The sequence below is a fragment of the Bemisia tabaci genome, chromosome 7, assembly GCF_918797505.1.
Source record: "Bemisia tabaci chromosome 7, PGI_BMITA_v3".
NCBI classification, from domain to species: Eukaryota; Metazoa; Arthropoda; class Insecta; order Hemiptera; family Aleyrodidae; genus Bemisia; species Bemisia tabaci.
Window position 1 is genome coordinate 25,090,450 of NC_092799.1, and position 25,962 is coordinate 25,116,411.

The 25,962-nt window shown below is 35.2% G+C and overlaps 2 protein-coding genes across 12 annotated transcripts in view; one reads left to right on the plus strand and one right to left on the minus strand.

Moving 5' to 3' along the window:
• The window catches only part of Bcat (Branched chain amino acid transaminase), a 39,976-nt gene extending 37,783 nt beyond the window's left edge, over positions 1 to 2,193 (plus strand). For all 4 annotated transcript variants that reach the window (XM_072302375.1, XM_072302377.1, XM_019044267.2 and 1 more), the window contains one exon: positions 1,638 to 2,193. In XM_072302375.1, the coding sequence (XP_072158476.1) occupies positions 1,638 to 1,826 (189 nt within the window). In that variant the 3' untranslated portion in view covers positions 1,827 to 2,193. The remainder of the gene's footprint in view (positions 1 to 1,637) is intronic.
• A 960-nt stretch (positions 2,194 to 3,153) lies between these two features.
• Positions 3,154 to 25,962, minus strand: part of LOC109032241 (probable multidrug resistance-associated protein lethal(2)03659) — a 105,217-nt gene continuing 82,408 nt past the window's right edge. For all 8 annotated transcript variants that reach the window (XM_072302371.1, XM_072302366.1, XM_072302370.1 and 5 more), the window contains 19 exons: positions 25,750 to 25,906; positions 25,014 to 25,152; positions 24,084 to 24,194; positions 22,211 to 22,537; positions 21,268 to 21,508; positions 20,453 to 20,682; positions 19,105 to 19,260; positions 17,903 to 18,105; positions 17,070 to 17,425; positions 15,885 to 15,964; positions 14,940 to 15,090; positions 13,595 to 13,701; positions 12,917 to 13,040; positions 11,249 to 11,419; positions 10,842 to 10,975; positions 10,062 to 10,307; positions 8,619 to 8,791; positions 7,582 to 7,822; positions 3,154 to 6,685 (listed from right to left, as the gene is read on the minus strand). In XM_072302371.1, coding sequence (XP_072158472.1) covers positions 6,548 to 6,685; positions 7,582 to 7,822; positions 8,619 to 8,791; positions 10,062 to 10,307; positions 10,842 to 10,975; positions 11,249 to 11,419; positions 12,917 to 13,040; positions 13,595 to 13,701; positions 14,940 to 15,090; positions 15,885 to 15,964; positions 17,070 to 17,425; positions 17,903 to 18,105; positions 19,105 to 19,260; positions 20,453 to 20,682; positions 21,268 to 21,508; positions 22,211 to 22,537; positions 24,084 to 24,194; positions 25,014 to 25,152; positions 25,750 to 25,906 — 3,485 coding nt within the window. In that variant the 3' untranslated portion in view covers positions 3,154 to 6,547. The remainder of the gene's footprint in view (positions 6,686 to 7,581; positions 7,823 to 8,618; positions 8,792 to 10,061; positions 10,308 to 10,841; positions 10,976 to 11,248; positions 11,420 to 12,916; positions 13,041 to 13,594; positions 13,702 to 14,939; positions 15,091 to 15,884; positions 15,965 to 17,069; positions 17,426 to 17,902; positions 18,106 to 19,104; positions 19,261 to 20,452; positions 20,683 to 21,267; positions 21,509 to 22,210; positions 22,538 to 24,083; positions 24,195 to 25,013; positions 25,153 to 25,749; positions 25,907 to 25,962) is intronic.

A 25,962-nucleotide genomic window follows, 5' to 3' on the forward strand; every position in this document is an offset into this window, starting at 1 on the left:
GTTATCTCGGCTCCTGTCGGTTTTTGTGAAACTTAGTAATAGGGGAAATCATTCCAGTCAAATCTTTAAAATTCGAAAATCATGATGGCTAAAAACCAGAGCATTGTATGGCGGGTTATGAAAAACTATTTTTCGCAGGAACAAAGTAACCCCGCTTCTTCAAAAATAGCAACTTCACACTCACAAGCATTGTGAAGAAATTTTAAGCCAGAATATTTTTTAACCGACAGTAGGTATTCCATGTGAACTTTTGATGAGACGCCGGCAAATTATATTCTATTAGTGCATTTTTCAAACTTTTTTACTTTTATAAAACATTTTCTCTGTTGAAAAGGGCTTTCTAATTTTGCGTTGGTGGGTAGTAGTAATTTTCAAACTTTCCGGAGCTCATTCTTCTGCCAATCCCCCCCGAATTTATTCACGTTCCACGCAAGTTAGGAACGACAGCAATTTTCCCGTTTCTCCCAGCGGCAAATATGTAAATCCGAGCCTGATAAGTCATGTGGCACTATGACTTTGCAACATGGTGCAATATGCGGAAACATTATCGGCAGTAAATTACGTGTCCGCGATGCCTCTGTGGAAATGTTTTTGGTGGAAAATTTCAACCATACGACAACGTTACTGTTATGCCACACGGCGCTTTCGAACGCCGAGGACTTCGTGGTAAACACGACTGTAAATTCAACGTGGAAAACCCTTCAGAACTAACAACCGCAGTCGTGCGATCTGCTAAAGAAAGCCAGAGCGCCTGCAATTCGTTTGGTATGCAACACAGACATCCCAAGAACACGAATAGTTGTATCCAGACCTATAGCCATTCAAAAAGCCGGAACCAGGCCCCCCACATCCATCGGTGGGCCCCCCTTTTAGTGAACTATCTTAGGGGGGTCTGGGGGGTTCGGGGGGCCACCCCCGAAAATCTTTTAAAATTTTGCCTCCAATCTGAGTAATTTCATGCTATTTCCGCACTTATATTAGTGTATGCAAGATTTTTGCCCTTTCAAAATCTCAGAATAATTGCAGTTGTTTGAAAATTTGTAATGAGCCGTTAAAAAAAAAAAAAAACAATATTCGACGTATAATTTTTTTTAAATATATATAGAAAAAAACTTATTTTAAACATAAATAGGTCTTTAATGCCTGAAGTAAACTATTAAATCAGTTCTGACGTGGGTAAAATTTTACCTTTGATGAAAGAAAAGGAAAATAGGAGATAAAAACATATTAAAAATTCAGCTTTTTGCACAAAAAAATATACAAATGAAATTAGATGGGGACAATGTTTTGGCAAAGGATAGGCTATCCCAGGGGCGGACGCAAGCCTGTCTGAGCCTCGAGCAAAATCTCAATCAACAAAATTATTTTACTTTTGCCGGCAGATTGGTAATACAAATGGAAACTTTTGTAATTCTGGGAGGCCCTACCGGGCCCCTCGGGCCCCGGGGCTGGAGTCCTGGCAACCCCCCCTATGTGGGGGGGCCTGATGTCAGGGCTATTCTTGATCACACCTCTGTGACAGTTCGGTTATTCCTTAAAAATCCTTTTTTTTTTTTGGGTCCACACAAGAAAGTCCTGAGAAAACCCCAGAATTTGTCATGTAATTCCTTGTTTAATTTTCTAATTTGTGTTTTCAGTTACTTGAATTTTTCGGGTCTGGAACAGCTGTTCTTGTAAATCCAGTGGAGCGTCTAATCTACAACAACCAAGTGATCGACATTCCTACCATGGACCAACCAGATCCTATCTTTTTACGGCTTCTCAGAACTCTCACAGACATCCAGTATGGAAGGCTTAAACACCCTTGGGCAGAGGAGATCGATTGAGATACATTGAAATTTCATTCTACATCTATGTTACCATAATACTCACATCGCAAACAATATTTGAGGGAATTCGAGATTAATGGTTTGACCAGATTCCTCCTAAAATTTCAAAAAGAACCTCTAATTCATATGTAATGTTATTTAATTTACACTCCAGGTCAGTTTTTGAGAGAAACTTTAGAAGTAATATCAAACTTATTTTTGTGGAAAAACAAGTTTTCTGTGCTGGGTTCTGCAAACGTTCGAGCATTGTTTTTACCAGACCTGTATTACATACAAATGTGATAAAAATTTTGTACCTTAAACCTGTAATATTTGTTGATTTGCAATGTTTTTGTTACTTTTAATAAACCATTTTTACGTAAAACGCTGATTTTTTAACTTATGTTATTTCAACAATTTCCGGAGTTGCGTATTTGCTTTATTAATAGTTTTACTTTCAATAATGAAATAAAATTTTGAACAAAGCTAATATTTTTTTGTAGATTTCAATAATAAAAGATGTTGAGTTCAACAGATAAATTGTCTTTCAGGAGGACAAGCCTTAGCTTTGGTATTTTTTTAAGTACGTTTGGATCAGAGTGGGGGTATATTTGGCAAAAGCATGAAAAAGTATTTGTTATCTCTGCATAATTTTCAGTGTTTTATACACACTAATTTTATTTTTGAAAACTAGACTTGACTAATTTACACTGATTTCTTTATGTAAAATGAAAATTCGTGAGCTGTGGATTAACAACAAACCGTGTTACTTAGTTCCAAATTTTTGGTTTCTCTATGAGCAAACAGACAAATAAGCCAAGCTCAGCAAAAAAAACCTTTTTTGCAGCTATTTTATTTTCTTGTTAATTTTTAGAAAAACTGTCTCATGTAACTTATCACAATTAAAGGGCAACCAATGAGACTGCAGTTGAGAAAAGAGAGGTGAGAAACCCTGTAACAATAGGTGGCGATTTCTGGAGCGTACTAGGTACTAAAAGCACATTTTGATTGAGAACAGCTACAATTGGACATATTTCTATCAAACGGAACTAAGCGCCAATTTGAGTTCCTTTTGAGGAATTTAGAATCCCGGATAGCGCATTCTGTCAAATGGACCTAAGCGCCATGGAAAAGCATTGCGAGTATAGGATGGAATAAGCCGGACGCCCGATTCCACCGCCAATCCAAGCCCCCCTCTACCTTCCTCACCCTATGGCGCTTAGGTCCCTTTGATAGAAATACGTCCAATTGTTCCACCAAAAAAATTCGACTTAATTTGCTTCTGCATGCTTGTCAACACTCAAATCAATATGTTGGTCAAAAAACAAGAAAATAGGACGAGAACTGAATTCAAAACAGATCATTTAATTACAAATAATTTAAACTGTATTTTTCTCTTGAAAATATTACATACAATTCAGTACAATTTACCGATAACTCTTAGAATAGAAATTCTACAATGTAAGGTCATAAAATAAGGCAGCCGGTTGCTTATCACTTTAAAATTTAATGCAAATTAAATATAAAGAAACAAGACAGGACAGGAATTGAAACAATTTATAATAGGTGATTAGACTGAAAAAATATGGGGCATGACAAGTAAGATCAAGAGTATGGCAGAGCTTCAACCAAACAAAATTATTAAAAATAAAATTGAAAATACTGTACGTATTATCAAATTGAAAAAATATCTCACAGTAAAATCATGTTCTTCCCCAATATTAAAAGGAAGAATCGAACGTTATAGCTCCGTGTTAGAAGTTGACCGGGTTGTATTTAGAGGAGAGGGGCAGACAGAGAAGGCAGATAGTTAATTGCTTTCCATTTCCGTGATTGAGGATCCATAAATGCGTACAAAGCTTGATTAAAAAAAAAAAAAACTGGTTTCTGATAGTAGACAAGGTTAGCAAAATAACAAATCAAGAGATATTTTTGTGCAGTGCACTATTCCCCACACAGCAGCATCGAAGGCTAAGACAGAAAAAACAATAAAAGGGCAGTTAAAGTCCTTTTCTTTTGACATGATACATCTGATTCGCAGAGAGGGGTGAAAAATACATATCATCTGGTTAAAAAATCAAAGAATTCAGACTTTACTATTGATGTAAGCAGGTAGCTTCACTTCACATTTTAGGAGACAAAAAAAGAAAAAAAAGAAGCAATATCGGATTTTGGGCTGTGATCAAAAATTTTCCATGAGAAACAGAAGCAATAATTCACAGCCTTGAACAAAATAGGATCCAATTGCAATAAAATCAAGACCTGTGCTATAAAAAAACTGAATTCAATGGTGAAAGTCAAGAATATTGTTCAGAGAGTGAAGAAAAGCGTTCATAGTATTTACAAATTTCCACTCAAATGTCATTTTGTTCCAATAGAACACAAAACATCATGCTACATATGGTTTTTTTTTTTTTTTTTTTTTTTTTTTTTTTTTTAAAGAAGTTGCCCTTCAAAACATTATGATGCGATTGCAATGTCATGAACCAAGATGAATGCTTCCTGACTTTCACCATAGTAGCCAATGAGGAGGTGGAATCAGTTTCCTTAAAAAGTTAAACACTGCAATATTAAATCTATTCAACACATTGGTAACATTCAGGACCATAAAACTAAATCTCGTTTAAGTATCTCTAAAAATACATATAAAATTAGTTACACACATAAAGAATTAATCAAATCAAATTGATAAAAACCGAAGATGGAAACGACAAAAATCTGAAAAAGGCTGGAGTGTAAACTCCCCTAAGAGCTCCCACCTTGCTTCTCATCAGAATCACAGAGAAATTGGTTCAATAGGCGAGTCCTATTTTTTAACAAATTTTTCTGTGAGATGCTACCAATTAAAACATACTCTGAACTTAATTCTTCCTAACTAAAGAATACATGATTCAATCTTGAAGGTGGATGATGATAGTGTTTGCTTGACCATTGTAATATTTTTTATTCATCTTGTTATGAGGATATACATATTTTTCTGCCCAAAAAGTTCATACAGTGAAGTGAAAAAAAATGCTTTTTTGGTCTTTGGATCAGAAATGGAAATAGAAATCCCAAAGCCATCAATATTTCCTGTCTGCAATCTTGTCATAAACACTCAATTTCTTAAACATAAGGAAAAGATTGGAGATTGATTGAAATTTGACGTTGGTTACAAATTCAAAGAGTACCAATATTTTGACCGGAAAAAATAAATAATTAAAATTTTAAGGTTATTTTAATCCTTAAATGTATAATAAATTTTTTTGGAGAACGAGACCATAACAGTAATTTTTTTCTTTACTCAGTAACTTTTTGGGCAGAAAAATCTATCCTCGTTTTAATTAAGGAAATTTTACGTAAGAACATGATTCATCCATCAAGTTCCTTTAATAGCCTTTTGACTGAGGTACGACAATCGGCAGATAAGACTAAATGCTGAATTTAAAATTGGTCACTCAACAATGGATCTTTCAAGTGAGTGAAATTTTACTCGAATATTTACAATTGACAAAAACAGAAGTTATACTTTCTATTTGCTGGATGGATCAGAAAATAACAGGGTTGCCACAGAATTTAGAGTACAAAATTATCTTACATTTCCCTCCAATGACAATCGAGGATACATATGCCAGATGGTTGAGAGGACATAAATTGAGATAGTTTTCAGGCAGACTTTGCTGTTCAAAACGTCAAACCTATTCTAGAAAGCAATTAAAGGTAACTTAAAAATTTTTCCCTTACATTTCGTCATTTCCCCTAACTTTTAAAAATTCCTTTAAGTTTCCCCATTTTCCCTGACTACGGCAACCTTGTAAAGGCGTTTAACAATTTTCCCCTGATATTTCTAGATTTTTCTTGACTTCCTGAAATTACATGACAGTGGCAACCCTGAAAAAGAACAAGGGACCTTAAAACTTTGAATCAAGGGTGACATTTAATCTGAAATTTTTCTACTTAATCAAGGGGGAATTTGAGATCTTAAGCTGAGGGAGGAGGTAGGTTTGAATATCATTCTTTTCACGTTAGATCTTGAAGATAAAACAAACAATGAGTAAACTGTTCAAGAGCACTGAATATTCTATCTTAATACCACAGACCGCCAACTTAAGTCATAAGTTATTAAGTATCTAATTAATTAGCAACCTCGTGTGAGAAACAATAATTGGGTCTCATTTGTACCATTCTTTGAAGATCCTGAACGCAGCGGATTACTCCGCCATTTAAAAAATTAAATTAAGTTGCGTAAAGAAAGCAGAGGAGGTAAAATGAAATAAAATGGGTATAACAATGATGAAAATGAGAGAAGACTCTGCACATCGCTTATCAGAAACATCTTCTGGTAGAATCTGATAAAACAGAGACTGATGACATAACAGTGTAAAGAACTTTCACAAAGAGAAAATTGTAAAAAACTTCATACTATAAATACAAATTTTAAAAAAATATCATGACTGAAGAAGGCAATTCTCAATTCCCTAGAAGGTGTATTCGGCTTAAAGACTATAGACACCATAGGTTCCGTAGTTACGGTACATGAAAAAAATTAAGTTGGACTTAAGTACACTAAAATTTAAGGTTGTTAATAATACTCACGTCTTATTTTCAGCTTCAGCAACAAAGGGAAGACTCTGAGCAAATGAAAAGGGTAGGAATGAGGCAAAAAAAAGAAGAAAAAAAAAGGCTCAGAGGTCTCACAGCCTAAAAACGAAGACACAAGTTTAGCACAATTCGGTTTGTTCTTAAGGTAGCACCTAATTCTATTTTTGATGGTTCCTCAAATCCGAGGTTGACGATTCGTCTGAGAACTGTCTGTTCCCGAGCTCCGTACTTTCATCGATGTAGGATAAACTCTGCAAGTCCTTTTCGATATTATGAGATCGGAGGTTTTCATAGTTCTGAAACAAATATTCACAAGGAAGATATTAAAAATTGGGTATGATTATTCACTATAAATCATCATAATATGAAATGGTATGATAGGGTGGGAGGCTTGGTAAAGGAGGGGTATCAATAAGGGCCTTTCTTGGGCCTACTTCAGCTGAATTTCCTCAACTCTAATATTATTTGCTCATTTAAGGTCTTCATTTCACAGAATGCACCATGATTAGGTTATTTCCAGTCTGTACTCAACTCTAATACATTGCCTGAACATAGGTCTGAAGGCCTAATTTGGGGGAAAATGTGCATTTTTCAGCATTCGACTGCAAACCCAAATATTTCACCGCACTCCAATATTTAGACCAGTATTAGATCTAAATAGAAACCAAATATGACCAAATTATCATGCATTTTGTGTAATATATAGGCATTCAATGAGTAAAAATTGTAGAGTTGAGGATATTCAGCTAGGATGGGCCAAAAAACAGCCCTTATCTGTACCCCTCCTTTTCAAAATATTCCAGCTTTTCTCTGGCTTTACCAAATATACCCTCGATTACAAATGCCAAAATTTCTTAGAATCTTTCAAAGGATTTATATGCCTCCGACATAGGTTTCTTGCAAAATCATATGGGAAAAGGCTTAGTATCAAGAAAATCATTCAAAGATAACGCAACAGCCCCACTTAAGTCCAGGGGTTATTCCAAAGATTCAATTTACTTCGATTTTTGAAAATTTTTTCACTCCGCACTCAAATAATTTGACTCTGAAGGGCCACCAGTGAAAGCGATGCTGTCAACTGGGAGTTAGCACATCAGTTTACAGTTCTACGACTGTCAACCATAGGTTAACTCAAGAGCACAGATTCAGTATAACATAAAAAAGATAAAAAAATAAGATAAAAAATTCTCACCTTTGCAGCGATAGACATAAGCATTTGTGATGAGTTTTTGCCTGTTTTTTCCACCATTTTGTAGAAGAAGCTTTCTTTGTTCTGAAGGAGGAGCCATGGGTGATCAAATTCAACCATCGTTCCACCATCCATCACTAATACTTTGCTTGAGTCCATCACTGTGTGCAGTCTATGAGCAATCGTCAGGACAGTGCAATCTTTGAACTTGTTTCGAATCGTCGACTGGATCAAAACATCCGTTCTGAGAGAAGGAAAAAAAACTGATTAAAATTCCTTGTGAATTAGGACTGACCATTCAATGACATTTAGTTCTAAAACTGAATAAATAAGATTATGGAGATTTGCCACAAATCCCAAGTGTAGGTGAACTGACATTAAAAAAAATTGTTAGTTAGAGCAGTATTGCATTCAAAGTGGACATCATTTCTAATAGTATTCCTACAAAAAAATCGTGTTTTTAATTTATTATATTTTTCAACCACCCCCCCCCCCCCAACTCTCGAAGAAAATCTATTTGTTTTTGCTACAAATTCTTTGGACTACTCAGCAAGGGTCATCATCTATTTTTTTGCTGGAAATTCAAGGTTTTCTGGTTTTTTGCTTGAGTAATGCAACTTAACACGTCGGTTAAGCCACGCATTCAGTAAAATGGAATCATAATTAAACGTATCTTAACAACTTTAAAAAAAATCTGGAAGTATTTGATGTAAAGTATCAAAGAGTCTACTGATGAAAACATTTAGCTGCGAGTCTACTGTACAAAATGAATCAAAAGTGAAATAAAAACTACATCATTAACTGTAGAGCTGATAAAATGTTTTATGATAAGCAATAAAAAGAGCTACAGGTTGCTTTAAACAAATTGAGATGATAATGATGAGTTTTTGTTTTTAAGCACTGCAAAATGCAGAGAATGCTGTTGATAGGTTGAAAATTCATGATTGCTGCTTTTTAGGTGAAATCTTTGAATTTTCTAAGAAATATTTACCTGTTGTTTTTACAAAATGAATCAATGCTAACAAGATAAATGAACTTACTGAGGGTCAACATTTGCTGTAGCTTCATCCATGACTAATATTTTGTTATTCCTAACTATTGCTCGAGCTAGACAAACGAGCTGCCGTTGCCCAACACTGAAATTTGTACCTCCTTCAGACATTTTCGTGTTGAGACCACCAGCCAAGTCCGATACAAAGTCTTTTAGCTCCACCTGTTTACAGAAATACTCACAATGAAATACGGCAAAAAATTGACATTCTGAAAATTGTATACTAATTTAATTGGAGTTTATAAAATTGATTCTTTAAAATGCTCTTTGAGCGGTTTTAACGCAGAGCTATAGCTCTAAAGTAGCACTTCAGAATAAGCAACTGTTCTTCAATTGCATTAGGACTATATTTCACGGTAAGGAAAAACTATTTCTGGCCTATTTCAGAAGCAAAATACAAGCAATACATATCCCTATGCAGGTAGGTGCTTTTATGAATGGGACAAAAACAATGGTTCCTAATGGCAGTCCAATGATTGCACTTAATAAATCTCTCATACCTGTAATTTGATTGGTGAATTTTACTTGAACAATGTAAAAGTTTCTTGACAGCTACATTGTGGGTATGCTTTAAAAAAAAACATGTCTCAAATCATGCCAATGTTAACTAAATACAAAGATTTTGGCATGGATTTTAAAACTATGCTTTGTTTCCTTCTAGGTCTTGCTGGCTGTTTGCACTTCTTATTCGAATTGGTAATTTTGACTCCATTTTACGAAATGATGTGCAATAAAAAAGAATTGCTCAGCTTTTTGAAATCAGCGCTAAGGTAATTAATGGGTCATTAAGTTGTACGTAAGTTATACATATTCTTTTGATGTCCAAAATCTGAATAGGCTTTTCAGTATATGCAACCATTCACTTGAAAAGGGATTGCAGTCCACAACAATTCAAAATTGAGTTCCAGACATCAAAGCGTTGAGGACAACAAAAGCCCCCAAAAACGCCTAACAACACAAGAGTTACAGCAGTTTAAAACTTACGGTTCACTATCTGGTGCATTCAAGAAAAGGCTACTAGAGATTCTAATCTGCCATGGTTGGGGCATTAAGTTACCAGATTGTAATACAACTTCACGCATTTTGTTGGTACGGAAATAAACTAAACTGCTTGCAACTTATTCTTAAGGATATTAGGGAGCCTTACTCATTGGAAACTCAAAAATTGATGTTCCCACCCAACTGGACAAAATTTGCTTCCATGGACTAAGATGTCTGCACAATTTTCCTGTGGAAAGTTACACTTGGTTGTTTATTTACAAACTATAGTACTGTATTTTGCACCGTGGTACAAAAAGTAGCTATTTTAATTTTCAATAAATCACATGAGTTTCCAGAATGTTATGAAATGCTAAAAGCAATCGATTTAACTCCATAATTCTTATGACCCAAATACAAACATAAATCTAAAAAAAAGCTTAAAAAAGTTTACCTCATCAAGAGCATTCCAAATTTTGGCATCAGGATATTCGTCAAACGGATCCAAGTTACGTCTCAGAGTCCCAGAGAAGATCACTGGTTCTTGTGGAATAATAGAAATTTTAGACCGAAGCTCGTGAATGCCAATTTCACCGACATCAATATCATCAATTATGATTTGGCCTTCATTATAAGCCAGTCTAAAGAGCGCTGAGATCAGAGATGACTTTCCGGCACCAGTGCGACCAACAATACCAACCTGCCAGAAAAAAAATCATGATCACATAAAATATCATGATTCTTATTGGGGCATTATAAAATTGTAATTGAGAGAAGAAGTGGACATTTTTACTTCTATACCTTTAGAATTTTAAATGATGCTTCAAAATGCATTACTCATGGAATTTTCGACTGTGTATTTTCTTTTTTTTGAGGAAGGGAGGAAAAGAAAATTTGTAAAGGCGAACATTTTACCTCTGAGGATTATCTACGTGCTATTAACTTTTACGCATACTAGTAAATTTTTACCTGTATATAAACTACAAGAGCTTGTGATTTAACATACTAATTTTTGAAACTTTCAGGATTAAAAAAGCCGTGATACAATCCACCCATCCATTTTGATGTTGTTGATTAATTAAGACTTGTGGCAACAATAACTTTGAAGATACAGATGATATTGAATCCTGAAAAATCGAATTTAAGAAATTGCTTTTCATGAAGAATGATTTCAGGGAAAAGAAAGACGCTAACCAAAAAGAGAATAATAAAAATTATCCAATAAAAGTCTCACCTTTTCCTTGGGTTCGATGGTAAAGTTGAGATTTTTCAATACTGGTGGTTCGTGAGCAACGTATCTCAAAAACATTTTCCTGAAAATGACGCGACCTCTTTGTGGCCAGTCTGGAGGCGGTTTCTTGTCTGAATCTGTTGAGGAAAAAGTTAAAATTAGGTTTACACAAAAAAACTCTACAGAACATATAAATTGGAAATGAAGAGGACAAAATAGATAACAGAGTTAAAAAATAACTCAAAAGTTTAAGCATCCTACAAAACATACAACTTCATGAATAATGTAGAGCAGCGGTAAAAATTTGCAAGGAATTATAAACGTAGGAAGTTTTTCTACAAAGTGGGGTGCTTTTTAACTACAAAAAAAAATAAAAAATAAATTGGGAATAATTTACGATGCGTCCTTACTTGGAGGTGACTCGAGGGCTGGTTCTTGAGGTAAGTTGGAGTACTCTAGAACTCGCTCCACAGAGGTCATTTGGTTTTCTAACTCCGCTGATTGGCGCATGCCCCACTGGAACATCCCTGTCAGACCAATCGACTGCGTTATTGCAAGACCTACATTACCTCCGTAATTTTCTGTAAGAAAGAAAAAAAAAATTATGATTGAGATTTCTAGTCAAATTATGTGAACTGAGAATAAGAACCTAACAAGTTAATGAATTAATATTTAATTAAAGTCACTTAAATGAGTTAAAAGAAGTGAAGAGCCTCCTAGGTTTAAGGGAAAAAAATCGGACACTTGTTATCAAAGAACCTGTTTCTTGCCTTTAGTACAGGGTTGCCATAATTTCTTCAAATTCTTAGACTATTTTTGCTTTTCCCTGACTCCAAAATTTTCCGATTCCCTAACTTTACCTGACATTTGCATAAAACTTCTACTTTTATTTTTTTCCCTTTAAATTACACTCACTTCTGCAAAATGCTTAACATGTTAGATTCCCTGACTTTTCCCGGTCGCCGCAAATTCACTCACTTTCCCGATTTTCCAGACCGCCCGCAACCCAGTAGCGACAACTCAGCAAAAGAAGCAATTTTTTGTGGGGCTAAAAAGAGTATTTCGGAAATTTTTGAAACTTTATAAGTGAAACAAAGTATTCTGAGGATTCCTACTGCACTTTGAAACATTGAAACTCTGGATATTGAAATAAACACTTTTCCTAGGCACAACTGAACAGAAGGATGGGACTGAAAATTCAATTTCCCTGGGAGATCTGGATACATATACTTTTTCTTAAATCTACTCTGATGTTTTTAGAAAATTCATAAAAGGCTTTAGAATATAGCACAATGAAAAATGTTGAATACACATAGGTTATGGTTATAGATAAGGATTTCCATTGCACAAACTGCATTGGCATTGTTATTCTAGCATCTAACGAGCTTGGAAATAAAGCCTTGATTATACGCTTTACAGAGGCACAATGGACCACTTGACAAGGTACGAATTGTAGCATTCTGATACATGCTTCCTAACCAAAATTTCACGTAGAACACTGTGCGCACAACGAAAATTACCGAAATTAACTCCTGACGAAGATATTTAATGATTCTTGATGCGTGAATTCAAACCACCCGCTTATGAAAACTCAATGCTCTACGTGATTCACATCGCGCGCTAAATGTTATCATGACAGTCTCTGCGATATGAAAAACTGGCAACCTCAATCTTGACGCTTTGGCTCAGCTGTAGCAAATTGCTTATAGTTTGAACAACACATGGTGGGAAATAAACATTGCTCGATTGAGAAGCTTGCTGAAACCGTTCTAGTGGACGATTTGACTCACGTAGAGCTTTGAGTTTCTTATGAGCGGGCAGTTCAAATTCCTCGTAACCAATGTGAAATAAAAACGTTAATATCTTTGTTAGGAGTTGATTTCGGTAATTTTCGTTGCGCAAATCGTGTTCTACGTGAAATACTGGTCAAGAAACATGTATCAGAATGCTTAAATTCGTACCTTGTCTAGTGGTCCATTGATAATTGAAAAAACACAATAGATACTGCAAGAGAAATGAATGATTGTAAAAATTTACAAAAAACTCATACAATTTAGAAACAGTAATTTGATGCTTACCATTTCCTAAAACAAGGAAGCTGAATGTGACTATTGCAATGTAGAACAAGCATACGACATCCAACCAAAATCCGAAGGCACGACTGGACGCTATGAATAAGTACCACGCAGAGGAATGGAGATCCTGGAACAATAGTTTTGAAAATACAAAACACTGGGGCTTGGGCATATTCAGTGTGTGAAATAGAATTGTACATTTTAAAACCGATCTCTCGAGCTTTAACCTCAATTGACTTTTTTGAGAAAAAATGATAATATAGCTACATCATAACAAAAAGAATAATATTTCACAAAAAGTCTTAGTTACAGCAATGTGTTTGAACCGTTAATTTAAAAAACGTCTAGCTTGGATATTTAATTGGGTCATTTTGGCAAGAATCTTGAAAACGGTCTTGATCAGAAAAAATCAGAAGGAACCATTAAATTTACCAGCAGTAGTAGAAAGTTCTTTCCTTTGGTGACAACTTAAGCATAATGATGAAAAAATACTTTTCATCAACCTCATGACCTTCATTATCTTTTTTGAAATTGCACAAGATGATCTTAAAATACGATAAAAAGGATGAAAATGCTTGAGGACTCAGTGCCAATTACGAGCTTGTACTGTTAAAAAAGATCCACATATACAGCTTGTCCAAGTTTGGAACTATGACTGAACAAATAATAAGACTTGTTTACCTGATGATTATCAAACTCCTGCTCTAAAATGCTTTGAGCACCAAAGGCACGAATGGTGGTTAAACCTTGTAGTGAAGCGTTCAAATGCGAAAAAACAGGACTTCGAGCTGAAAGTGATCAGAGAATACAATATTTTAGGCTTCATTTGCATTAAGGGAAAACTTAAAGTTGAATCCGCTCCAATAATGTTTGATATCATTCATAGATAGCTGTTATCAGATTTTGAGATTTCAATGAGAAATTCTCTTTAATGTCCTGAACAAAGGAGCTGCTAGCTGTTCTTAATTTTGCTCAAAAAGGGTATAAAGTTGAATTTAAGTCTGGCATTTATGTGCTATGAACATGACAAGATTAGCATTTTAAATAACTTATTCTCAGACTGAGAACTTTAAACCTGTGACATATAAATATGTATATTGGATATTTGCATTTCCCTCCCTGTCTCTGTCTGGTGTCTGTGGTTCTATTGGGGGATCCAGTCACATGACTTGATCCACCAATGGGAGAGGCGGACACCAGAGGGAGAGGGGCGGTTATGCGGAGACGCCATGTTTTTCACTTTGGTCCTTTCATCCTAGCAGGTGCGTGCGGTTCTTTTTACTCCCAAAATGTGAGTTCTTATTTAAGGGGAAATCACCCTTTCGGGTGATTCCTTAGTTATGTTTTTTCCTCACTTTGTGTTCGGGCCGGTCGGCAAGTCTTTTTTTCGTCTTTATATCAGTGTTTACTGGTTTTTTGCGTGCTCTTCCCTGCGCTGCACAGGCAGCACCGTCTCAAACCACCATTACTCTGGTTTGATCTGACATTTCTGGAATCTAGAACAACCTTAGATTTCCACTGGGTTCAGCCTACATTATCTGAGAGTGTCAGTAGAAAGATAAAATATTTGTGAGCGCCCTCCCATGAGCTCAAAATGACCAAGTTCAAAAAGTTGAGTACATGTGAGAGAAAAAAACCTTGAGGGTGGATCTTTGCTAAAGTTAGGCAGACGCTGTTTTGCTCCCATTGGAATTTGAATTAAATTAATAGCATTAGTCTTAAGGGACTTTGGTGGAACCAAGTGAAACTTCGACTTAATGGAAAATTCGTCTTGCATGGCATTGGGCTTGACAGGGGTTGACTACGTCATAAAAAAATGCATTGAACATTTAGTGCTTCCTTGTAAACTAATTTTATGGCACTCAGTCTATTTTTTTTTTGGCTGAGGAAGCAAAAAGTACAGTTCATTGAATCATCTCTAATCATTGCGCATCAAAATTTAAAAAAATGTCTTCACTCATAATGTACTAGCATCTACATTCAAGGGCTCTGTCAAAATTAAACTTCAAGTGGAAAACATACTTACTTATTCCTTCAAGCCTCTTAACGGAGCGTGAAGTTGAGATGTAAAATATTCGGAGCAAATAAAATATGATTCCTATCACAGTGGTTGGTATCAAAAGCAGAGGATTGACAGTTGCGACAACAATGATTATTCCAACTAGGGTGAGACCAATCTGGAAAAAAAGAGACACTGATGGTAAAATGTGAATTCAATGGACCCTGTGCTGCTTCTATTACTATTGTGGTTGTACTGTAAGGAAAATATTATTTCAGTTCTACTCAAAAATATTGAAATTTTCTATGTAGATACTTTTCTTCAGTGAAATTGAAACAGACACCTTATTAAAAACAGAAATTCATGATCCATGCAGTCAATATACAAAACATTCCTCCAAACTTAAAAACTCTGGGCATATTTTTGAGGACTTCTTGAAAAATTCAAAGATTTTTTTTAGCATTTAGGGACATTATATGGATAGAATTTCAAGGAAATTGTATAAAAAAAATTTTCTCTTCACAACTCGGCAAGGCACGCTGATTTTTTAAGGTTTAAAAAGCTGAAAATTTATAAATGGAGAGCTTATACTGGTAGGACACTAAATTCAAAGAAAAAATCAGATCAATATTTGGACTGAGTTCATCATAGAGGAACCAACCCACATTTTCGAAAAAATTGGGTTAAGAATGTTTTTTGATCCCACTGGTCGTATATTTTCGCCTGCCAGAAATTCAAAGTAGAAAAGATAAAATTAGTCTGTGAGAAGGAGAGCCATAGTTTATTTTCTATATTGAGTCTTATGGAGGCAGGAAACTTCAAATTTTTTTTTCTCAGTTTCAACTTTACGTGGGTTGGTTCCTTTCTGATAAACTTGGTCCATTTTTCCCGGACCGAACGGACTGTAGAAAATGGGAGAAAATTCTAGTGACGAAAAGTTGATACTTGAAAGCAATATAGAAGTATTTTTACCTGGATACAATCTATTAAAGCAAGAGGTAAAAGTTCATCAATTGATCCCATGTCTTTTGAAAATCTATTTAAAATACGTCCTGGGAAGAGAAAATGAAAAAGAAAAAAAAGATTTAGAGAGAGCACAATGAAACACTTAAAAATGTGAAAAATGAAGCGACATAGGATATGTTTTCTGATCAAAAATGTTGTCAAGGACTTGTGGAACTTTTTGAAAATATTAAGTCTCATCTATGAGAGGGTGGTTAACATTCACTGTTTTTCATCAAAATCAATTAATTATATCTTCTCACTTACCAAAAAGAAAAAAAACAACCAATCAGGGTTAAATTTAAAACTGTGCAATTAATCAGACTTTAATCTTAATTGCGATAAAATATTTTACTCACAAAAGCAATCTAACTCAAGAAATTGGGCGTGATTCATTTGACTTGTATGATACTCACTTTCATGGAGTCCAAACTTGAAATTCTTTTTTTAAAGAAATTCAGACGACTATGGTCATTTAGTGCACTTGCTCATTAACATGTCGTGTAATGCAAAACAATCGCACCTCAAGTAATACGTTTAAAAAATAATAAACAAGAAGATCAGTGATTACAATTTGCCTCGGGTCCAACTGTTGATAGTGACTGTTGGAAAAGCTCGAGCAGTTTGAGAGGGGTGAGGGGGAAAATCAGACGTCTGACTTTTCAAAATATTTTGGACTTGAAATTCCTGCAGCATTTTTTCCAATTTGCACGATTATCAGTCAAAATTTACTTGAACCTAAACTTCCTTGATCACATTCATCTTTTAGTCAAGTTGACAGTTGGAAACAAATTCATTGCTTGAAGAATAGTTGCGGGTGGATTTCACAAAAATCTCCTTCTCCTACGATGCTCAGTGCATGTAAAGTTTTCAAAAAAAAATTCAGCACATTGAGCAATCCAAAACTGGCAAATCTGCTCTTCACTATTGTCCTATGATGTGATATAATAAGGACCCAGAGAAAAATCTGTGAAACCTTTTGTTTGAGCTTCGACTTTAAACTTAGATTAAAAGTTTCCTGTACTTGAGCCGAAAGTGACTTTGGCTCAGATTAAATTTTGTCTGTGCTTGGGAGGAAATTCAGGTTTTCAGTAATTAAAATTTGAAAAAGGGGGAATTTATTTTCTTCATTCTAGGATCATGATAGTCAACTACCTGAAGGATTGGAGTTGAAAAAGTACATTGTTGAGCGGACAATGGCTGAGAACATATTGTTGTGTAAATTCATCGAGGCGTTGGTGCAGAGTTGGACAAAGGAAGCTGACCGGACAAGTGTTGCGATAACCATGGCTGCAGTAATCGCGCTGAAAATGTAGATACACCACTGGCGATCAAGTGGAAACCCGAAGAAATTGTGCGTCATATGAGAGTTATCAGCCTGTGTACCATTCTGCAATAGGGGGTTCCCTTCTAAGTCCAAAGAAGGAAGGTTTACCGTGTCATTGTGAGGGGCACTCAAATGCGATGTCTTATTCAGCGTTGGGGCCCACTCATGTTCTTCTAGATTAACCCTAGAACATAGCAAACGTATAGTTTGAATTCAATTTACAAAAAATACGATGGTGGAAAGTTTGGTTATGAGGATCCTGATTAGGAAACAGATCAGCTTTTTTTTCCCTTTCCACTTTGATGCACAATACAAAAGAGATCCGGCACATTGAGGAAAGTATTGAATCATGAAATAAAAAAGAATTCGTTGAGTGTTTACTGAGATTGGTGTAGACTTTGGTTCTTTGGCAAAGAGAAAAATTGATTATACCAGCAAGGTCAACAATGCTCTCTCACTCGTCAGTTAAATTAGGATATTATCAAGGTATCCAAGATATGAAAGGAAAAACTTTAAGGAGGAAACAAGTTTTGTGATGCATCATTCCTTCCCATATTTAATGAGAAATTCTGATAAAATTTGGGAGAATTTAAAAGTAAGATATTTATTTCGAATCATTTTCTTCAGTAGATGCACATACGCTAGAGAGGACATGACTTACCAGTACGTAATCCAGTAATCGGAGCCACTGGCAAGTATTTGCGTGAGAACACACATGAAGAGGAGGAAAAATACAAAGCAAAGATGGCCACCAGCTCTAAAATACTTTGTGTAGACCTGCCCAGAAACTTGACCTGTTGTTCTCATTTCTTCTACTTCTTGCGGATCCTCCTCGTACCGATCGTCTAACGAGGAAGCCACACTCTGCAAATATCATATCCATATTCAGTAAAAAAAATAGCTTAGTAAGGTATTATCTTATGAGAAATTTGTCATCAACGAGTCACCAAGCTTAGTTATATACAATGACAGTCGTTCAGGTTTCTTTGACTGATAAGATCATCCATCTGACAGACCAGCAGCCTGATTCTTGAAATTCTGTGTTTGTCGGGTGGATATAGATGACATAGTTAAATGGCGAAGCGTGATTGGTCGGCTATGTCTTATCGCTGCTTTGTTGGGTGGAATGGACGACAAACTGAAGGCACCTCTTGCGTCTCCGACAGTATGTCTTCCATTCCACCCGACAAAGCAGCGATGAGACATAGCCCACCAATGACGCTTCGCCATTTAACCTATGTCATCTATGTCTACCCGACAAACACAAAATTTCAACAATCAGGCTGCTGACAGGTACGTGCACACTTCCTCTGGAGTTTAACTGAACTAATTTTTCAAGCAGGAATGCGAGTCAATAGGTATGTTTAAAAAATTCCTGTGGCAGGTTTTTTGATTACTACCAGAAAAGAGTATGCCAAGAAACTTCACGAAATTTTCTTGATTGTCAAATCAAGGCCATGATAAAGGCTTGACCCTTACATTAACCAAAAATTACATGACTGTATTTCTTTTTAGTTATATCTTGATGGCCAAAATACAAAGTGACAGGTTTCCGTCTGCGACATTGTAGACTTCCCATCATACTTGATTTTTACTTGGGAAAACTAGTCAACGTAATTTCTTGAAAACTTCCTTGATTGTTAGTTCCTTCTACGTTAAAAGAATATTTTGCTTAAATTTTAAGCTATAAAGTTGGCATGCTGCCCTTCATAAAAGTAAAATAGGAATAGACATTTTGAAACATCGCAAAGGAGAAACATGGCTTTGTAATTTAGCCATCGATCTTGTCCTGTTGAAGAGTGAGACATTTTAATAATCAAATGGCTACAGAGAAAATGGGAATTAATGTACGGAAATTTTTACCTGGACAGAGCTTTGGCGTTTGTGGAGTGTCGATACAGAAATGGTCAAGTTATCTTCTTTTTCTTCCTCTTCTTTGACAGAACTCAGGAGACTGAGATAATTCTTCCCTGAGCTACTCTGTAATTCTTGATAGGTTCCTTCAGCTTCTATTGTTCCCTGTAAATAAAACCAATATTCCAATTAAAGATGTCTGAAGCTGGATGTTAACATTTCTTTTCATGCAAAAGATCAAGGATAAAGGAAGAAAACTTGAAATTTGAGAAAAAGTCTATAATACCTTGATTTAATGGAGAAATACAATTAAAAATTGACAAAACCTTCAAGTTGGTGACGTTCACTTTGATGAAAAGTTGTGGTTTTATTCAGGATTGAACAAACTTTCTTTTTATTCTGAGCTGAACATGTAACGTTTCCCTTTTGATGGATGGGACTTAGCTTTTACAAGCTTTGAACATTTCATTTGCTAGACAGAAAAGCATTAATTTTGTTCTTTTAAAACATATCTTGGTCTTAAAAGCTCCAATACTTCTCTGAAGGAATGTATTCAAGTTTGAAAAGTTTGATTTCTAGGATTAAAACAGTCCTTTAAGCTAAATTGAGGTTAATGTTTGAGTATAGTTTACACAAAAGTTCCAGATTGAATTGATTTTGGATGCACAAACTATTCACTTAATTTAGCAATGTAAATTGGTTTAATTAACATTATAAAAGTCTTGAGGACAAAACTAACTTGTCGTGATTCAAAATAAAGTTTCTCAGAGGATAAAATTCTGAAAATTCTAAAAATTCCTCAGAAGAATTTTTAGTGTACACTCAAAAAAATTTCAAAAATATGTGTGAAAAAATTCACTTTAGGTGATTTGATGGTTGCCATTTTTTTGTGTCAGAGCGACATGCGATATATCGCATAATTTCAGTTACTTGTCATTTTTTTTAAATTTTGAGATCGCACTTCTGTTTTCATGAGAGTAAAGAATTCATGTACCAAAGACAAAGAAATTGAACATATGAAGGCAGGGTTTGTTTTAGAGGAAAAATATCGCATTCGATACTGATATAGAAACTGCACTCGATTGCGATATTTTTCCTCTGGAAAAAATCCTGCCTTTATTACATTGAATTTCTTGGTCAAATTTGGTACATGACTTCTTTAGTCTCATGACAACAGAAAAGCGATCTCAAAATTAGAAAAAATGACAAGTAGCTGGAATCATGGAACGAATTGATAAGATATATCACTCGTTGTTCTGACACAAAAAAACACAACCGTTGAATCACCTTAATGTCCAAAAAGCATACATTTTAAAAAATTGATCTTTCCAATCAGCAGAAAATTCAAGAGACTTACATTCTGCATCATTATAACGTGATCGACGTTGCTGAGGTACTGTAACTGATGTGTAACAAGAATCACTGTCTTGTCTTTCAGAGCTAGTGATATGCAATCCTCGAACAAATGTTTCCCAACATGAGCGTCTACTGCAGAAAGGGGATCATCTAGCAAGTAGACATCTGCTCGCTTGTAAATAGCTCTTGCAAGATTGATACGTGCTCGCTGACCGCCACTCAAAGACACACCTGAAAACAGAGGGCAAATGGAGAAATGAGTCGATATAACATACAGATCTATTATATAACGTGACAATATAAGATATTAAAAGATATGACATATACAAATTGGGAAGAGAACGCCTAAAAATGTATAACAATTGAATTGTATGGCACAAAAACATGCCGAGTCTGAAACTTAAAAATCTTCCCGAGACAACAGAGATAAAAAAAACTGTGTAAATAAATAGTATGGATAGATATTACGAAGGCTAAAGTAGAAGAAAGGTAGACCCACTTCTCTATTGAGATATGAACATTTAAATATTGTACTGCATGAAAATCTGACTGGGAATTTGTCCGAGCACAAAAAACACAAAAATACTGGATTACAATTAGCTTTTCGAAAATGAACTAAACTGCTCCCGTTTTATTGATTTGGGCATTTCAAATTATTTTTCATAAAAATCTCAAAATCCCATTTTTCAACCTGACTTCCAAAAATTGCTAAACTTAATTTCTTGGTTTGGATTAACAATTTTACAAAGTGAAATAAGGGATGGCATTGCAAAAAAAGAGGAACACAAAATATACACAAAATTAAACTCAACTGACCTCTTTCTCCGACCACCGTTTTGTCTCCATACGGAAACTGGTCAAAGTCAGTCTGGAGGGCGCAAGTTTTGACCACTTTCTTATACCAATCTCTTTCCATAGGCAGACCGAATAAGATATTCTGACGCACAGATCCAGCAAATAACCATGGTTCTTGGGAAGCGTAAGAAATTATCCCATTTGTCACTATAGAACCTTCCAACAGAGGAAGTTCTCGCAATATTGCATGAAGTAAAGAGGTCTGAAAACATTAAAAAAATGAAGACCATATTAATTTATTTCAAGTAAGCTTGTCATTGAATGGTAGAAGCCATTCCTAAATGACATAATGATTTTGTTGTGGTTACTTCAGGCCTCAATGTGCCATTTTTCTGTAGTGGACTCATCTAGAAAAGAAAGAAAAGACCAAGACAGCTCTCTCTGTTACAGTTAAAAAATTTAAGTAAGTCACATTAAAGAGCTTTGTTAAGAGAAGGGCTGAAATTCGTCCCTTTCTTGGTAATCAATTTGACCAATGAAGCCTGAGCCAAATTGAAGCTTATGATGCCACAGGTCTCAGGGAAAAATTTCAGCTTGAGTTGAAAAGCAGTTCCATGGATACGGAAGAGAGAAATGGGGGGGGGGGGGGGGTGTTGAGCAGTTGGCTATGCGCTCTTTCCACAATCGTTCCTCAGTTGTTTTTTTTTTAATATCAAACATAATATACTTTCCCAAGGTTTTCATTTTACATACTATCTGCTTTTGACCTTATAAAAGATTCCAACACAGTTTCAGAGGAAATACTGTGTGGTTTGATATAATATCCACAAATATGATACAGAGGCCGATGGAGGCTAGTTTTGAATCGATTGTCTAAATAACTATGGGCTGGAATCAATTTAAGTTACACACAAACAAGGCAGGCGATAAAAAGTAATGAGTAATTGATTTGTACAAAACTCACTTTGCCAGAACCTACTGGTCCAACGATTGCCAGTAATTTCCCTTTTTTGATCTTCAAATTGATGTTGTTCAATGAGTAGTCTGTGCTGTGCTCAAACCACTTTGCTTTCGCACCCTTGATGACAATACTGTTCTCGTTTACATCTGCTAACACAGTTGCTGCACCGTTTTTCAGATCATTAATTTGGTTGGATCTGGTTTTGTCCGTGATTATTTCATTTTTATCTAAATTCTTCAGAGCATTGTTGTCTGTCTCATCTACCGCACTTCCGTTCGCTTTGCTTGATGGAAGGTGTTTGATGTCCATCTCTTCATACAATAGGAAGTTCTGGGAAAGAAATAACATTGAGGTTACGTGTAAAATAAGGAAAAACCAATATCTATAGGAATTTTTTGTCCCACAAGATATGCAAAGTTATAACTCAGTGGATCACTGGACGGAGGGAGATATTCATAAACACATTTTATATCTTTTCATCTATTTCACATGGAATGCGGAGGGTACATTGAAAATTTTCTAATTCAACTCATACTTGGGAAATAAGCGTTTCCTGCACTCAACTTTTTAAATCTCAGAACTAACTTAAAAAACTCAAGTCTCCATAAGTTGTACCGATGAAGTTAATTTTATTGTGCTTTGCAATAAAATAAATGTTTTAAAGTGCTGCATATTTATTAACAATTTTAGAAGTTTCATGTAACAAGCACAAAAGGAAAGTTTTTTGACGTCTAACTCTGATTATTTGCCAAAACCTAAGGTTTGTTTTTAACGGTCAGTTCTACCTATATTGATTTATATTTTTTCTGGGAGTTCGAAATCAATGATTTACATATAATACCATGACGGCTAACTTCAAATTAACAGGTTGATTTTGAAATTTTCAGACATTGTTAACACGTTCTACACAGAATTTATGATAAGAAAACATATGTTAACGTTCTTTTGATGTGCACTATGTCTACTGATTCATATAAAAAGGTTCCATTAAAAAAGAACCTCGGCATGAAGAGGATCAGGGCCCCTGAGGATGTTGAGTTTTGGGCCCGAATTTTGTTGACGGGTTTCGCAGTCCACCGTAAGTTGAGGCAAAGATGTTGACTTCGTTATTCTATCCCTGATCAATGCATTGCACTGTTCCGGAATTAAGGATTGCTTTAGCTTGCTGTAAAAAAAGCTTCAACTATATACAGCTTGAGCTTAGAATATCATTTTCGCGGCTTAATTTCACGGCGAAATTATAGGCTGAGTTCCGCAGCTTGCGGTCAACCATAGCCAACAACAAATCGGGCCAAGGGAAGTTGAGTATTTCATGATCAGAAAATTCTCGGAAGGAAATTCTTCTACAACATCCTTCTTTAATTGATCATTTGCAGACGGGCACAGTTGCTATCTTTTGTTTAAAATTGTTAGCAATATTTAGTTTAAACGATTTTGCGCCCAGGAGTCCATACACTTTTGTGATACTTAATAGTAGCGAGTTCACAGAAAAAGTTCACGGAATAGAACGTCTCATGCAATGTGGGGCATACGATTTGAATCATCCTCAAAGAGAAAGCCTGAAAGCGATAAACCCTCAAAAAATTATCTAAGAATTTTATTTAATCATGATCAGAGTATAACAGAATGCGATAAACACACACTTACACTTTCTCACGAACATAGGAATACACTAAAAATGAACTGAATTGGAATTTGCATTCTGCAATTATAGAGTGTTTTTAAGACAAAACTTGAATATGCACAAAAAATTCTTAGTTTGACAAAAACGATTTTCCTACAAAATTTTCTTGTTAGATATAAGATCCTATTGACACCAGAATATTGCAGCATGATGCTGAATAATTAAAGATTTTTTATTTAGGGACAACCTTACCTGAAGTCTTCTGATTGAGACCAACGCTTCCGCCACTTGACCGATACCTTGGGGGAAGAATACTGTCATTGTTTGTCTGAGAATATTGAAATATGATGTTAGAACAAACACCTGACAAGATCAACCAAAAAGAAAAAAAACGATGAAGAGAAAAATTAAATTAAGAATACACATCAAAAGTATTTCAATAAGACAGATATACTTTTTAGACAGGTTTAGAGTAAACAGAATACTTAGATGGTTTCTAATATAATGATATCTCTAATTCCGAAATTGAGGAGAATGAATGAAAGGGGTACTATAATTTAGCATATGATTTTCAGTAGGTAATTTTTTTTGCCTTGGGTGACAGAATATTTTCTCGTACAAACAGGACTGCTCTTTTAAAACTTTTAATGGATGAAAAATGTCAAATCAAGCCGGAGTTTTGGTGATTTGAGGTTCTCAGTTCCGAACATGCTGTTTTGAGGGGAAAATATTTAAAGTTTCAATCCCCTATATTCAGGACTCAAAATTGTTGGATCTAAATGCAATTATACATCCTCTCTTTGCTGAAAATTGGACTGAGCAACTTTCGACTAATTATTTCGGATAGGGAAGTACTTTCTATCAAAAAGTAAAATTTAAATTTTTTGACTCGACATGGCAAAAATTGCTTCCCGAAAGCCTTCAGGCACTAGGATCCTGTTTCCCTCAGAGGGTCAAATTTTTATCTATTTTACAGATTATATCTTTAGATTTTGGACTGAAAGTTCTCGAATTTTTCAGTGCTATAATTAAACAGGCTCTGTTTTCAGAGCGGACAGAGATGTTTCACTTCAAAATGCAATCGCTTCCTCTGAAAATTATTTCCTCCGATAATAAGACCCCTACAAATCAGGTCACAATTGAAATACATAAATTGAGGAACAAAAAGGGCACAATACTTACTTTTTGGGCAGTTATGGTGTTCCCAAACATGACGTATGAGAAAATAGCGTAAAATAAGGCAATTCGTGTGTGAAAAACAATAAAAGAAAGTAGGACAGCTCTAATGTAGGCGGATCCTTTGATCATTTTAATTTCTCGCCTGCAAACATGGAACAAAAGATAAGGATGGTTAAATAAAAACCGAGCAGTAAAAAAATTGAAAAAGACACCTTCAGTGTTTTAAGAGCATAAATAGACAAAAAGGGAAAAATGATATGTATTTAGAAAACAAGAAAATCCATTTTTGAATACATATTATTTTGACCGAATACATACAGACAACTAGTTTTTCTTCATCATAAGGAGGAGAAGTTTTTGGAGCTGCGTTTTAACTAATAAGAGGGAACTCAGGTAACCAAAACCAAAAGTAACCAAAAAATCCATAAGTATGTTTCCTTTGCTAAAGTTTTGTTAGTTTTTAACCTATTTCAAATCCTATTAACTGAAAAGAAAGCTGGAAAATCCAGTTTTCTTTGTGTGTAGAGATTCCACAAAAGCTGAAAAAATAACAAAGAATAGCATACGGAAACTTACTTCCATATCCACCGATGTATTGTTTCAGCCTCTTTTGTTAAAATGAGAATCATTGACCACCAACACTGCATGCATGGGTATTTTGGGATATCAATTACTAAAATGTAAAATACTTGTTTAAACATAAGAGGCAGAACCAATGAAAACTGAAACAAAAACTTACTTGCGCGCAAAGGCCACGAGTTTGGCAAACGGTTTTTCCCATGTGTACATCTTAATAACTTGGATCCCTGAGATTATTTCATTCATCAGTCGAACTCTTTCATCTGTCTTGATGGCAGTTCTTAAACGTAAAGATGAAGTCTTTTTCCCAAGCCATCCTGTGGGAGAAATAAAAAGAGAAAATTGCATTTAGAGGTGGACACCAGAGGCTAAA